This window comes from Artibeus jamaicensis, unplaced genomic scaffold (genome assembly GCF_021234435.1).
Source record: "Artibeus jamaicensis isolate MK-2021 breed Jamaican fruit bat unplaced genomic scaffold, CSHL_Jam_final contig_944, whole genome shotgun sequence".
NCBI lineage: Eukaryota > Metazoa > Chordata > Mammalia > Chiroptera > Phyllostomidae > Artibeus > Artibeus jamaicensis.
This window is the reverse complement of record NW_026522020.1, coordinates 5,428,639-5,442,429: the sequence shown is the minus strand read 5'-3', so window position 1 is coordinate 5,442,429 and position 13,791 is coordinate 5,428,639. Positions and strand designations below refer to the sequence as shown.

Sequence of the window (13,791 nt, the reverse complement as noted above, 5' to 3'; positions counted from 1 at the left end):
CCCAGCAAGAGACTAGGGATGTCCCCAGATCCGGTCACAGCCAGGGTGTCTGGCTGAGGAGCCCCCAACCCTCCGCCCCTCCTGGGAGAGCTCCGGAGGGTCCTGGGCCCCCCGCCCAGGGGCGATGGGGCTGGTTTCAGCCTTCTGCTGCAGCCCCCCCCTTTGGAGGGCCGCACACCCCCTCCTCCAAACAGGTGCTCTGCGGGGAACCTCAACCAATGACAAAACGCGTGGCTTTGTCTGTTTTCATGTAACTGATGGCTTTGCAGCCAACAAGCAGGCAACAGAGACTGACAGCGAGGAGGGGATGGCAGAGCCCAGAGGTGCAGGGCCAGCTCGAGGGCACCCCCTGCAGGCCTCCCTGGGACTCTCCCGCTGGAGGGGCCCACAGGGCCTGTGTCCTGCCTGGGGCATGGCTGCCAGGACGGATGGACGTGAAAGGTCACCAGGCTGGGCCCCCGGGTCGAAGTGACAGGCCGACTTTCTGAGTTCTGGAGGCCGGAGGTCAGAAGTCAAGGCGCTGACTAGGAAATTCAGTTCCCGGCCAAGTCCCCCTTTCTGGCCGGCAGACGGCTACCTTGCGGCTGCCCGCACTTGGCCTGGGGTCTGCCCCTCCGAGGACACTGATCCCGTCACGTGGCCTCACGACCTCCCCCAGGCCCCCTCCTGGCACCACTGCGTGGCATAGGGCTTCACTGTGAACTTGGGGGACACAGCTTAGCACACAGCATGCCCCCAGGAGCCAACGGGCAGGTTCCAGGGGTCCTTCCAGTTTTCGGGCCCTGGGTGCGTTCCCTAACGAGGGTCCCCAGTGCAGATGGCAGCAGGTGGATAGTTTTCACCCGAACAGAACTCCCCCACGGAGTAGAGGTGGCCAGCTGCCAGCTGCGAGTGGCAGGACCTGCCTGGGACAAGTCGGGGGCTGTGAACCTGGCCTTGCAGCCCACGTGGTGCTGGACACTCCCTGGCTGTGGCCCAGCTGTGGTGCCTGCCGGGCCACATGTCCCCACCTTCCCGCCCCTGCGCACAGCTCCTGGTACACTTGTGTCGGCGTCAGCCTCTGGGGGGCCCGCCCTCAGTCCCAGGGGAGGGCCAGTGAGGGCCTGTCTGCAGCCCAGGGGGACTGTGATGTCCAGCACGGGAGTGGCCTTGTCCAAGTCCAATGTTAACCTGCTCTAACGCTGAATCAAAAGGTGCCAGGGACTGGAATGTGCCAGTGTGCCCTGCAAGCTGCGGGTGTTGAGAGATGCACACAAGAGACTCTGAGTGGCAGGCAGGTGGCTGAAGGCCAGGGGGAGGCCTGGGTCATTCATGGAACAGCTGTGGCTGGAGGGCAGAGCCAGCTAGGGACCCACAGACTGCAGAGGGGGTGGGGCTTGGAGAAAAGGGGCCCCCACAGCAGATGCCAGTGGCAAGGGCTCCCCCAGACGCCCCGCCGCTGCCCACAATAGCACTCTGCTGGGTGGCCGCGCACTGGGCAGAGGAGAGGGGCACTGGCCGTCAGAAGCCCACCGGGTCCGGAGCAACACGGACCATCAGAGCAGGAAGTGCAAGGCAGCTGACGACAGGATTTGGCAGGAACCAGCCCACAGAGGGCCCTCGGGGACATTTTCTGGTGTCTCCGCACATGACTGCCACAAACATGGGGCACACGGCCAAGGACCAACAGCTGCCACGGGTCACGTCCATTGGGAGGGCCCGAGGAGACCGTGACCACCACCCCACACAGCCAGCAACACCGGCACCGTGGGGTCAGCGTGAGGACTGCCCTTAGACTCTGACGGGGTGGGGGTGGTGGCTCTGTGCCTGTTTGAGTCTGTGTGGGCCCTGTGGACGGGGTCCCCCCAGGGGGTGGCCAGCCCAGACCACTGGGCCTTGGGCGCAGAACTGCGGCCACAGCAGGAAGCCAGGGAAGCTCAGGAGCTGGCCCAGGCCCCACTCACACAGGCCGGTCAACGGGCTTGGCAGCGTTTCCCAGGAACCTGTCACAATCTAGGACACTCGGCTGGCTGGACACCCTGGCAGACTGAATCAGAGGCAAGATGGGGCCTGTTGAAGATGGGGAGAGACGCACGCACATGGCGCTGGGGACAGAGGGCCACCGCTTCCCACGGCTGGAACACCAAGCACTGGCCGGGGACGGCAAGGCTGCCAGGTGAGGAGACGGCGGGCAGCCCCTGCTTCCTGCCGCGCCCCCTGGCACCTGCTCTGGGCCGCCTGCGGGCCAGTCCCCTCCCAGCACCGCCACACAGGCCACAGTCTGCAGTGGCTGGGACAGGACACGTGGCGACTTCTCAGTGCTCGTGTTTATTTGCACAGTCACTTCCTAGAAATGCCACAAACACGTGGCGACTCTCTCGCCAGGCAGCTGCAAGGCCTCCCCGGCCCCGAGGGAAGACTGCAGGGTCCCTGGGAGCTGCTGTCTCGGCTCAGGGACCAGGACGACCACGCCGGGCTTTTCTCGCCCTCCCTGCTGCACCTGCCCATCCTGGGCTGCCTCTCCCCGGGACCAGGAGTCTCCACCAGGGGGAGCCACAGGGCACCCAGCATGGGACCGGAGGCCACAGTGAGTCTGGTGGCACCGTGAGAGGACACCATAAGCCGGTGGGAGCCCGAGGACGCCAGTCTCCGGAGCTGGCACGCAGGGCCGTCCAGTCAGGTCTTCATCACCGCCCTGAAGGAGGCCTGGGGAGGGAGCGGCACAGTGTGGGCGGCGGCAGAGACTGCAACCGGGAAGCTCTGTCTGCTGCCCCGAGACACCAGTGCCCCCCAGTCCCAGGGCACCAGGCAGCCCCCACGCCACCCCACGTACCTCCTGGAGGGGCTGCCCCAGCATCTCCTGGCTGTGGATGGAGCGCCTGTGGCAGAGGACACCTGGGTCGGCCTGGGCTCTCCCCTTGCGCCCAGACCCACCGACGCCCCACAGGCTGACAGGAAGGAGGCTACTGTCAGCCTCCCGCCTCAGCAGGACAGCTAAGAGTGGGGGACCACGGCAAAGAGGGGTCTCGGACGCTGAGGACTGCAGGCCCCCAGAGCCCCACCTGTCTATCCTGGTTGCTATGGTCACTGTGAAGGCACCCTCTGTGTCCGGCAAGTAGGTGGAGGGCACAACCCTGTAAGTCCCTGCGGAGAGGTGGCAGACCCGGCTCACTTCCAGGGCGTGGCGATGTGGCACGCAGCTCACCAGGGGCTTCTGGAGCAGCAGGGGGCATGTCCCCTGGCCCCCACCATCTGCTGGAACCTGGGGAGGCACAGGCACAGGCTCAGAGGCCCATCTCCGGAACGTCACGTCAGTCTGCAGCTGCTCGCGCCCCCAGGCCTGAGGCAGCCCTGGCTGGGGACATGCTGGGACACTGTGGGCCCAGCCCCTGGGGTCCCAGCCCCCAGTCCCTCCGCTGCACACGTCCCCTTCCGAGGAAGGGGCGATGGGCCGCCCCGCCGCCCCTGCCTAGGTCCCACCCTGCTCAGGCCCTGAGCCACCGAGTGGCCACCAGCACTTTTCCCGAAGCCACCAGTGTCTGCTTTGGGGGGGAGGTGGACTCCACAGCCGCCCAGGGTGCAGAACCTTCTCAATCAGAAAACCCTGCTCTCCCCTCGGATCACCTGTGCACCAGGCTTCACGTGCCCCTTTGCCCTGGGATCCTGGGACAGGGCTCCAAGTCAGCCCCCGGGGCACCAGCCCCTCCCCCAGGCTGGCTGGAAGTGGGGCTCCCAGGAGCACAAGGGCCTGTGGGCTGGGGAGCCACACTGGCCATGGGACGGGCCTACCACCTCTGACCCTCCCCTGCTCCATCTGCAGGGCTGCTGAGGTGTCTTGTCTGCACGGCGCATGCTCTAGGGGGCGCTCATGGGGCACCCGCCCTTCCTTGGCCTCCACACACTTGGACACCCGCAGGGGCACTCCCGGGTTCCCACCCCTTCTAGGGGCTCCCGGGGCTCACGCCTGTTCTGGGCAGAAGGTGGGAACACCACGCTCGCAGCCCACATTCCTAGAGGCTGCCTCTCCCTGCAGCCCGTCTGGGGTTCAGGAGCCGCCGGCCGCACTGGGCCCACGGTGGTGCGTTGGCCCAGCTCCCTGGCACCGGGGCGCGCAAGCTCCTCAGCCCCATTTGGTGTCTTCTTTCGGATCTGAAAGCCCTGGTGGTACCCCTCAGGTGGCAGAGCAGCTGTCAGTCCCCAGATGGTCGGTCTCGTGAGGGTAGCCTCCCCCACAAGTCCTGGCCATCACTGCCGCTCCCCACCCCCTGCACTGGTGGAGGCTGAGGGGACGCAGTTCTAGGTGCTGCTGCACCGCCCACTGCTCCCGCGGTGCTGCTGGGCCTCTGGGGCCGGGGCGGGGGTCAGGGGGTGGGTGGAACACAGTCCTGGGGAGCAGAACTGACCTCGTGACACAGCTGGTCGGCGCCAGAGCAAGGGGACAAAGGGCTGCCTGGGCTGAGCTGGGACCCCCCAGTAAACTACAGACTTTGTGAAACCCAGAAATGAGTCTGACCCGTTAACGGCCAGTGTGGCCAGCATGCCTGAGTGACCGAGTCCAGGCCTCCAGGTCATGCCCCGCTGACCCCGGAGGGCCCCCGCCAACCCTGCTCCAAGGAGCTTGCCTGGAAAACGTGGAAGCCGATGGGGTGGCAATCACCATCCGGGCGGTGCTGGAGCAGAGAGATGCGGACGCAGCGGGGGCCCATGCCCTCGGGGACCGAGATGGGGAAGCAGGGGTTGCTGGGAAAGGAGGCGAAGTTCCTGCTGCCCCCTGCCGTCTGGCCAGCCCGCCAAGAGCCCTGCAGCTGCACAGTCTCCCACTCCCCCGCCGACAGGGTTGCTCCGGGGTCTGGGCTCTGGGCCCCCGTCTTGATGGCGCTGCCAAGAGACGAGCATGGGCTGGGACCCGGGGGACGGCCTGAACCTGCCCCTGAGGAGCCGGCCCGACGACCCTCACCTGAGGGACACGCGCCCACTGGAGAAGACCCGGAGCAGAAACTGCCCTGGCACGCCCTTCAGGAAGGTGCTGGGGACAGCCAGGTAGTAGCCAGGGGCCAGTTCACAGCGCAGGTGGACCTCGCGGTCATACGCGTGGCAGGCGGTGCCAGCCACAGGGGGTGCAGACAGGACCCTGGGCAGGCTGACCCGCCGCTTCTCCACCTGTGGAGAGGGGGCCGAGTGGAGACGGGACACTCCCCCTCCCACCCTGGCCTTGGGGCCTCGCTCCAAGGGAGCTGATGCAGCAGAGCACCTGCCTCCCAGGGGCCGGCCAAAAACACCAGTGACCCTGGGCACGCGGTCAGCCCTCCAGCTCCGGGGAACCCAAGGTGGACAGGACTAGGCCCCACGGCAAGGGGGGCCGAGGCTGCTGGGGAAAGGCCAGCCGAGCCCCTTCTCAGGAGGACAGGAGTGAGACATGCTCCACGTCCACAAAGGGGTGGGGGCACTGTGCCGTGAGCCATCCCAGCTGGGCAGCACACAGGTGGCCCTGCACGGGCCAGGCTCTTGTCCCCAGGGGAGCGGGACAGGCGTCTCCATCAGGTGCCAAGCAGCTTCTCGGACAACCTCTCAAGACCAGGTGTAAGGAGGGGACCGAGGGAGCAGGGAGGGTGAAGTGGCGACCAGGAACCCAAGGGCCGTCCCGCTGGCTGGCTCTGCCTGGGGCTTTGGTTCTGGATTCCTCCAGCCCAGACACTCCCGGGCAAGGCAGGCACGCAGTCCTGCCGACTCGGATCAGTGCTGGGCTTGCAGGGCACCAGCAGGCACGGGACCCCAAGACAGCCAGGGCAGGTGGGGGTCCTCCCGTCCCAGCCCCCAGCCCAACTGAGTAGGACACTGGCCCAATGGACTTACCTTCCAGAGATGCAGGCCCACAGCCGGGTAGTCCCTGCCCGGGATGCTTGCAGGGCTCCATGCAGCACGGTCGTCCCCCACCGGGGCCCGGCCGGCCCAGCCCGCCGTGCACCCTCTGGGCCTCTGTAGGACTGCAACGCACACCTCACTGGGTTCCGAGACCCGCAGCCAGAACTTGGGGTTGCTGGGGAAGCTGCTGTTGTTGCGGCAGCCGCCTGCGGACCGCCCCTGGACCCAGGCACCCGGCAGCTCCTGCGTGTGGCTCAGCACCTTCTCTGGGTGGGGCACACCTCACATTGGGCTCCCCCGCTCCCACACCAGCCCTCTACCCAGGGGGACGCGGCGCCTGCTCTGCCCGACCTCAGAAGGCCGAGCCCACCTGGGGTGGGGCGCTGGTTACCTGAGTGGAGGCTCTGCAGGTGGCCGGCCTCCGTGACCGGGTAGCCAAGGGTGACCTCGTCAAACTCGCGGAGAAACTCCTCCTCCTCCACCCAGAACTCCCCCTCCTGGAGCTGGGAGAGCAGGGCCTGCGAGGCCCCAGGGTCCACCCGGCTCCACCCTTCGCCCCTGGAAGGGACCTTGGGTCAGAGGACAGCACAGACCTTGGTGGGACACAGGGACTGGGAGGGGCACAGGGCATCCTGAGAGCCCTGGCCGGCTGGCCCCCCGGGGCCCACCCCAGGCCCCGCCCCACACTCAGGCCGCACTTCCCTCGGGGCTGCCGCCTCTCCTTCCACCCTGTGGCCGGCTGAGCAGATGGGCAGTGAGCAGTGACAGGGGACACCTGCCTGTCACCTCAGGCGGAGCTGAGTGTGGGATCTGCCCTCCACCTCAGCCACCCAAGGGGCCCGTCCCAGCGCCTTCGCCCACCAGCGATGGGTCTTAAAGCTGAGCTGAGGATGGGGCACAAGCGCCCCACAGGTCCCTGTGCCTCAGCCTGGCTGGGTGTCCCCTGTTCCACAGGCACCCTCCTGAGACCACCTGGGGCCAAGCAGGCTTTGCTGGGACCACGCAGCACCGTCGGCCACAGAAGCCACCACAGGCCCCTGCTGGGGTGGCTCAGGGAGGGAGCACTGGCCTGCGAACCAGAGTGGCAGGGTCCACTCCCAGTCAGAGCACCTGACTGGGTCGTGGGCCAGGTCCCCAGTAGGAGGCGCCTGAGAGGCTATCACACATTGACGTTTCCCTCTTTCTCCCTCCTTCCCCCTCTCTCTAAAAATAAATAAATACAATCTTTAAAAACAAAACGAAACACAAGTAACAAAGAAACCACCACAGAACCAGGCCCAGGCGCCCCACCCCACCCCACCACGGCAGTTCCCTCACCCCTGCACTCACCCCTCCCTCCAGGGTCCCCGCCAGCACCGCCGGCCCCAGGGGTTCTGAATGCGCAGCAGCAGGATGCGCTGACCAGCCCGGCCCTGGAGCTCACACAGGTCTGAGACGATGAAGGCGTGGAACTCCCCCAACTCCCTGGCACCTGGGCGAGGAACGGCTCTGTCACCGACGGGGGTCCCCACACTGAGCAGACGCACGCGTCTATCTCTGTCTCCAGGGGCCGGTCCAGCCCACCCAGCCGGGGCCCCACTGACCCCCAGGGCTTCCCTGACCACCGTGGACAGTGAGCTTGGCGGCAGCCTTGGCCAGCACGGAGTGCCAGTGAGGGGCCTGGGGCGGGACTTCGGCTCAGCAGGACCAGGCCTGGGGGAGCTCATCCCCTTCTTGGGGCTCGGTCACTGCCTGGCCGGACCAGGCGGCCCCGTGGGATGCCTGGTGCCGAGTCTCGGAAGACTCGGGCCAAGGGGGCCACTGTTGCACCTGCTCTGGGGCTGAACACCGAGCAGCTGATGGGACACCGCTTCTTGAGGCCGAGCAGCTGCCGACACGTCCTGGGCTCCGGGCCGCTGCCGCGGGCCAGGTCCTTCAGGCTCCACCTCTCTGCCAGGCCGCCTGTGAGGTCCACCAGGGCGTCCGCCACCTGCCCTGCCCACAGGCGCTCGTAGGACCCGTGGACCCTGGGAGACAGGCAGGGAGAGGGCCTCAGCACGGACGCGGCGTGCCGCCTCTCCCTCACCACGGCCACACACGATCGTGCCCGCTGGCTGCCGTGCAGTGTCCCAGCAACATCCCGCTGCCTCTGCCCACACGCAGACCCCCTCCCGCACCCCTAGTGCGGCCCCTGGGGGGGACACCTGCTCCCGTGGCACAGGCGGCAGCCCCCCTTCCTCTGTGCAAAGGCCTGCCCGTCGGCCTGGCCGTCAGCGGGGCGGCAAGTGCAGTCTCGAGAGAGGAGGCTCTGTCCAGACCCCTCGAGAGGCTCGGGCTGGGCCGCCACCAACAAGGTCAGCACCCGGGCCTCCTCTTTTCTCCCCAGTGGCCTGCAAGAGGCCTCCTGTCCCGAGTGGTGACGACAAATGGGTGGAAAGTTCTTTCTTGGGATTTGAGGACAGAGAAAGGAAGGAAACACACGCCTACTCTTCACGCCCAGCTGCGCAACAGGTGGGGGTGGCCCCCGGCCCCGCACACGTACTTGGCGTAGGCCTTCTCCAGCAACGGCAGCCAGAACACATCCTCTCTCTGGCACCGGGAGAAGCAGAGTCTCCCTGCAAGACAAGGCAGACGGTCATCTACGGTCACCTCCACCCAGCGTCCAAACTGCCAAACTTGACAGGTGAAGGAGCCACGGTACGTCTTGTCGAGCCAGCTCGGCTGTCCGGGAGGGATGACCTGCCGCGCACAGGGAAAGGAAAAGGAGACCATGAGACAAGCGCCACGTAGTGCCCTCCAGGCATCCAAGCCAGAGTGTGACCGAGCTGTGCCGTCCCCAGTGCTCTGCGGTAGGCAAAGGGTCCGACCTCACGCCACACTCGGGGTCAGCACTCACGGGAAACCACCCCACGGACAGGAAGTCCACAGGCACGTCAATAAAATATTTAAAAAGCTATAGCCCAGTGTCTCATAAAGCTTGATGTCAACCATCGTGTTCTCCTGTCTCAAATGGGCCCTCGACCTGAATCCAAAACGAACGTGACTTTTATAAGCAAGAGACCCAAGTCCCGACAGAGCTGGCTGCAGATGGCAGGTCGTCGCTGCCCCGGCAACCACCCCACTGGACCCAGGTGCTCGCTGCCGGGCTGGGTGCTCTGACCCAGGAGGCAGTGGGGGCTGTAGCTAGATGATTTGTGTGGTCCTGGCTTCACCACTCACCAACCAGAAAACCAGCAACTACGGCTCCAGTGCCCCCATCAGGGAGACAAAGGCCAGAGCCAGTGACACCACTGGTGTAGGCCGGGGCCGCGGGAGGGGGTCTGGATGGGGCCCCACTGCCAGTGGCTGCTGCTGCACTCCTTGGGGACAGCGAGGAGCCAGGAGAGGGCCGCGGAGGCTCCGGGGTGGGTGGGGGTGGGGGACAGAGCGTGAGCTGCCCTCCTACACCTGCCTTGTCTGCCAAGTACCAGACACAGTTTTAATCATCTTTGGCCAATTTATATTCAAGACCTGTTCAAAGTCAACTAGCTAGGTCGCTTATTCTAAACAAGGGCACAGGCTGCCTTGGCCAGCCCTTTTCGATCCAGGCTGGCGCATCTGTCTTTTTAGTTCACAGGAGAGCCCCGGGGGCAGGGGACGCAGAGCCAGGCGGAAAGCTCCTCTGTGGGAGAGGGGGCCCCTGAGGCCCGGGAGCTGAGCACTAGCTCCCGACTGCCTCGTCGAGCAGCCTGGCAGAGCCCCACAGAGCAGGGGTTCAACTGCCTGCCCCCCCCCCCCCCCCCCGCCGCTTCCTTCCTGTGCACAGCAGACAGGAAGACAGACACCTGGTCCAGGAGGTGCCGGCTCTTCTGTAGGGCGGCGCAGGCGCACAGGAACCAGCAGTCCCCCAGCAGCCCTTGCTTCACCTGCCCTTCCTGTGGGTTATCTGGAAACATCCGGGGTGTGGCACAAATTTCCTGCAATAAAGAAAATTGTCCAGAGTTACAATGTGGCTCCTGTCTGGTCTTTAAAACAGAGAACACAGGCCTGAGGCGACAGGCTGGGGGGCGCCTTTCTGCTCACGCACAGTCTGTCCTGCTTAGATTATGAGGCCCCTGCCTCCATCCATCTTCCCTAGTAGGCAAAACCCCGAACTCTGCATGAACACTACCATCCCCTTCTCGAGACAGCTAAATGTCCATCTGGAGAACAGTTTCACTTCAAATCCCTAATGGTCACTCTCAAAGGGGCCCTCTAACCTGCTGGATACCCCACCATCTCTCGGAGAGGGCCCTGTGCCTGCACCACCGACCAGCTCCGCCTGCTGCGCTCTGCTTCTCCCCAGGCGTCCTCACCTTACGCTTCTGTCAAAAGCCCCCTGACCTGCCTGGACTCCTGCTGCGAACCCTCCCTCTGCCCCCTCTGTGCACGGTGTCCCTCCAGCATAAGGCACAAGGGGGACACTGCCCCTCAGCACCAGAAACTGGAAGTCATTCCGATCCCTCCTTTATCCTTGCCCTCTACTTGTCAGGGGTCACTACGACCCATCAAAGTGCTAACAGCATCACATTAACTGTGCAGCCCCTTCGCTCTTCTCCAAGACCACCACAATGGATCGCTCACACTCGTCCTGACCACCCGTTGGTGACACTGAGCTTCCTCCCACTGACACCCAGTTGAATCTTTCCTCTACAGAACACCCTCTCCTGGCTACCCACTGCAACCAAGACCCACTTTTATCCAAATTCCGCTGGTGTGGCCTGTAACGCCCTCCCCACCTTGGCCTCCTCCCAAGTCCAGGAATGATTCACTCCAGGCAAAGCTGTCCCTGAAAGGCTCTGGCAGCCAGTCCACCCGGGAAGGCAGGCTTCTTCCACAGACACTCTCACTCAACACTCAGATAAGCCACTTCTAAAGATGTCAACGTAGCACTCGGCCAGAGCATCTCTTTAAGTTGCCACCTTAAAATGTTCACATCTGAAAATGCAGGTGCACTAAAGTCCAAAAGAGAAATCTGCAGGGTCAAGTGGCTCTGCTTTGTAGGTTCCGCCTGGCCTTCCCACTAGAGCATCAGAGGACCTCGCTGCCTCAGGCACAGGGCACAAAGGAACCATGGGAACTGAGGCCAAGTCCCGACTGACGCCCTGCGTTGCAGATGCAGGAGGGGGCACTGGCTCTGAGCCTATGAGCACGCTCATCTCTCCGGAACCGAACTCACACAGGTGTGGGCCACGAGCACAGGGCCCGGCGCACCCCCAGGAAGCTTCAGGAGGAGCTGCGATGTGGGGTCGAGGGCCTGGGAACCCCCTCCCGAGGACAGTAGCGTACACCCTGCTGTTGCCGGGTGCCCACACCTCTCGGACCCGGCCCCCGTTCCCCCGCTCCGCCCAGCCTCCGCGCTTGCACCCCGGCAGGACACCACATGCAGAGGCCCGACCCAGGACCTCGCAGCCGCTTACCTGGGGCCGCTTCCACGTGATGTCTTCTCGGAACTGGGCCAGCGGTGTGGAGAAGCTGGAGAAGAGCGAGGAGTCCGAGGCAGGGAAGGCGGCGTCCCGGAACAGGTCCCTGGCCGGCGCCCGCATCTTGGGTGCCCTGGGCTCCCATGTGCAACCCACGCCCGGGGGCCGAGCACGGCCGAGGGGGGAGCACAGCCCGGCAGGAGGCAGAGTCGGATGCTGTCCCCGGGCTGCCTGACGCTCTCCTGCTCCGCCGAGTGCTCTATCACGTCAAACCCGCAGCGCCTACGCCGAAGCTCGCCGCCGCTCGGTCGCCCTGGTAACCGCAGGGTTCCGAGGCTGCAGCCAACCAGGCACGGGGCATATAGTCACATGACACCGTAGCCCAATTGTACCCGAGCGTAAGGGTAAGATTCCCACCAGCTCCCCGGGAGCGTGGCAACCAAACTGGGCTGTCGCGAAGCTGCACTTCTCTTTCCGGGCCAAAGGGACTCGGAAGAGTTCCGGCCGAGCTTTAAGCTCGAGGAAGCCGGCGGCTCTCTTGTCCTTGGGCCTGTGCGGGTCCGGCTGAGCGGCTGGGACCTCTTGGACTCGCGCGCTCTGGGGCCGAAAGTACCAGAGAGGCCGCCTCGGCCGACGTCGCGCCGTGGACCACAGATCCCAGCATGCAGCGCGGCCTCCAAGGCTGTGCCTCTTTTTCCGGCCTGCGGCGTCGCGTCCGCCTGTGTAGGCGGAGCCAAAGGGAGACCCACTTGGGCGGGGGAGTCGCGAGCCGGCCGAGGTGTCCGCAGGTGTTGTTGCTGTGCCCATGGGGCCTGGGGAATCAGACGGCCCGGGGTGGTGGGGTGGGGGAGGGCCTCCCCCACCCCCTGGAGGCTGGCTTAAGGTCATTTGGGATCAGACGCGGCCTCCGGTTCAAGTGGCCGGGATTCTGGTCCTGATGGGCTGGACAGTGACCAGCCGGAGTTGCGGCTATAGCTCATGGCCGCTCGGTGTTGCGGTGAGGTGAGGACAGTGATTTCAGGACCTGCTCAAGGACTCACTCTTGCTGCAGAACCTACCCTTCCTGCCTTCCCTCCCTGCGCGATCCCAGGAAGGAAAGCGGCCAGCCACAGACTTACTTTCTCCCTTTTCCTCCAAGCTTCGTGCTTCATTATGGCTGCTTTTGCTTGGGCTCAAAAGTAGGTCTTTCAAGCTGGGATGGCACAGTGAGGTCAGAGGCCCAGCTTTTGAACCAGCAGTGGAGAAAGACTTAGTTTCTTAGAAGGCACTCGGTGATTAGTCGTGATTCAAAAGAGAGACAGCGCCCGAGGGGCGTGGCCACGGGTGAGACAGCCCAGAGGCCCTGTGGAATTGCAAGGACTGGCTTTGGGGGCCCCGTTTAGGAAGCTTACGGGACTTTTAGTAAAAGGATGGCCTTACGCGCAGTCGAGGGCGATCCTGAGAAGTGAGGAGGGTTCCACCCGGGAGGGCTAGTTTGTACGCTCCTCACACATCCCACAGGTAGGTATCACGGCGGCATTCAAAAAGGAGGAGGTGGCGGCCCAGGGCGGCGGGACACCCGTGGCTCCATGGGGGGCGGGGCAGCCGGCATTCCCGCCCCAAGAAAACCTCATTCACTTTGCTTACTGCTACTGGAGGAGTGCATTCTTTCAGAGGGATGTTTTAGATTAAATTTTGTTTTTTTAACCTCCTTATAAAAATAATATGGAAGTGCTCATCTCAGTCTGTTGAGATCTTGCTTCCAGGTGTATCCTCTCTTTGGTTCAAATAAATTTTTATAAAAATTCAAAATAGATGCTCCTTATAGGATGCCCCCCAACTACTGCTCCCAAATGGTTGTGTTCCGAAGTTCTGTTATGAACACAATACATGTGATCCCCACAGTTGACTCCAGTCCTTTTGAGACAGGATAGTAAGAAGCCAGGAAAATTACTTGGCAAGCGGCATAGGGAAACTGAGATGTACCTGAACACGATGGCTGGGCAGTTTACAGCCAGATACGAAAGTTCACCTCCCTAGAGGGAACATCCAGGCCTCATTGTGTTTCAGCTCCAGGGCCCCCAAAGCAGCAAAACCAGGGGGGCAAATGCCAGAACCAACTGCAATGACTGAAGGACCTCCATTGGTGGAGGTCAGTGGAGACTTTGGCCCTGAAAGGGCACACGTGGGGAACTGATGACTATTCACAGACCCTTCCCCTAAGGTTCCTGCACGCAAGAGAGGGGCGAAAGTCTCAAGACAAAGGACCCAGCCCCAGCTCTCCCTTTGGGGAGCACCTCACAGCATTCCCTTCCTTTCCGCACTTCTTTCTTCACATGCAGGTATCTCCTGAACTCTCAGGCAATAGGCAGCTGGTCCCAGGCTAATCCCCGGAACCTGTCCCCAAAGCCCCCTTTTCTCTGACTTCCCAGTGAGCCAAGGCAGCCCACCCTGGGCTCTCCTGTTGCTTCCTCCTCTATGCTAAGTCCTTCCTTGTTTAACTGTCTGCAGCTTTAATAAATGGTTCCTCACAGTCACCTGGACTCATGTT

General features: G+C 63.7%; 1 protein-coding gene across 1 annotated transcript; it reads right to left on the bottom strand.

Moving 5' to 3' along the window:
- Positions 1 to 2,288: 2,288 nt before the first annotated feature.
- On the bottom strand, positions 2,289 to 11,987 carry CAPN10 (calpain 10). Its single transcript, XM_037161423.2, has 12 exons — positions 11,259 to 11,987; positions 9,645 to 9,776; positions 8,363 to 8,559; positions 7,651 to 7,847; positions 7,171 to 7,312; positions 6,233 to 6,399; positions 5,833 to 6,107; positions 4,937 to 5,139; positions 4,602 to 4,857; positions 3,042 to 3,241; positions 2,813 to 2,858; positions 2,289 to 2,685 (listed from the first exon to the last, which is right to left on the bottom strand). Exons 1-12 carry the CDS (start codon positions 11,382 to 11,384, stop codon positions 2,656 to 2,658), a joined length of 1,971 nt encoding a protein of 656 aa, XP_037017318.2. The 5' UTR covers positions 11,385 to 11,987; the 3' UTR covers positions 2,289 to 2,655.
- Positions 11,988 to 13,791: the final 1,804 nt, after the last annotated feature.

Excerpts from the sequence above, each read along its gene's own strand:
- CAPN10 (XM_037161423.2), bottom strand. The coding sequence starts at position 11,384 with ATGCGGGCGCCGGCCAGGGACCTGTTCCGGGACGCCGCCTTCCCTGCC. Across the intron at positions 7,848-8,362 it reads CTGGAGAAGGCCTACGCCAA|GGTCCACGGGTCCTACGAGC; the intron begins GTACGTGTGCGG and ends CCTGTCTCCCAG. Across the intron at positions 7,313-7,650 it reads GGTGTTCAGCCCCAGAGCAG|GTGCCAGGGAGTTGGGGGAG; the intron begins GTGCAACAGTGG and ends TTCCTCGCCCAG.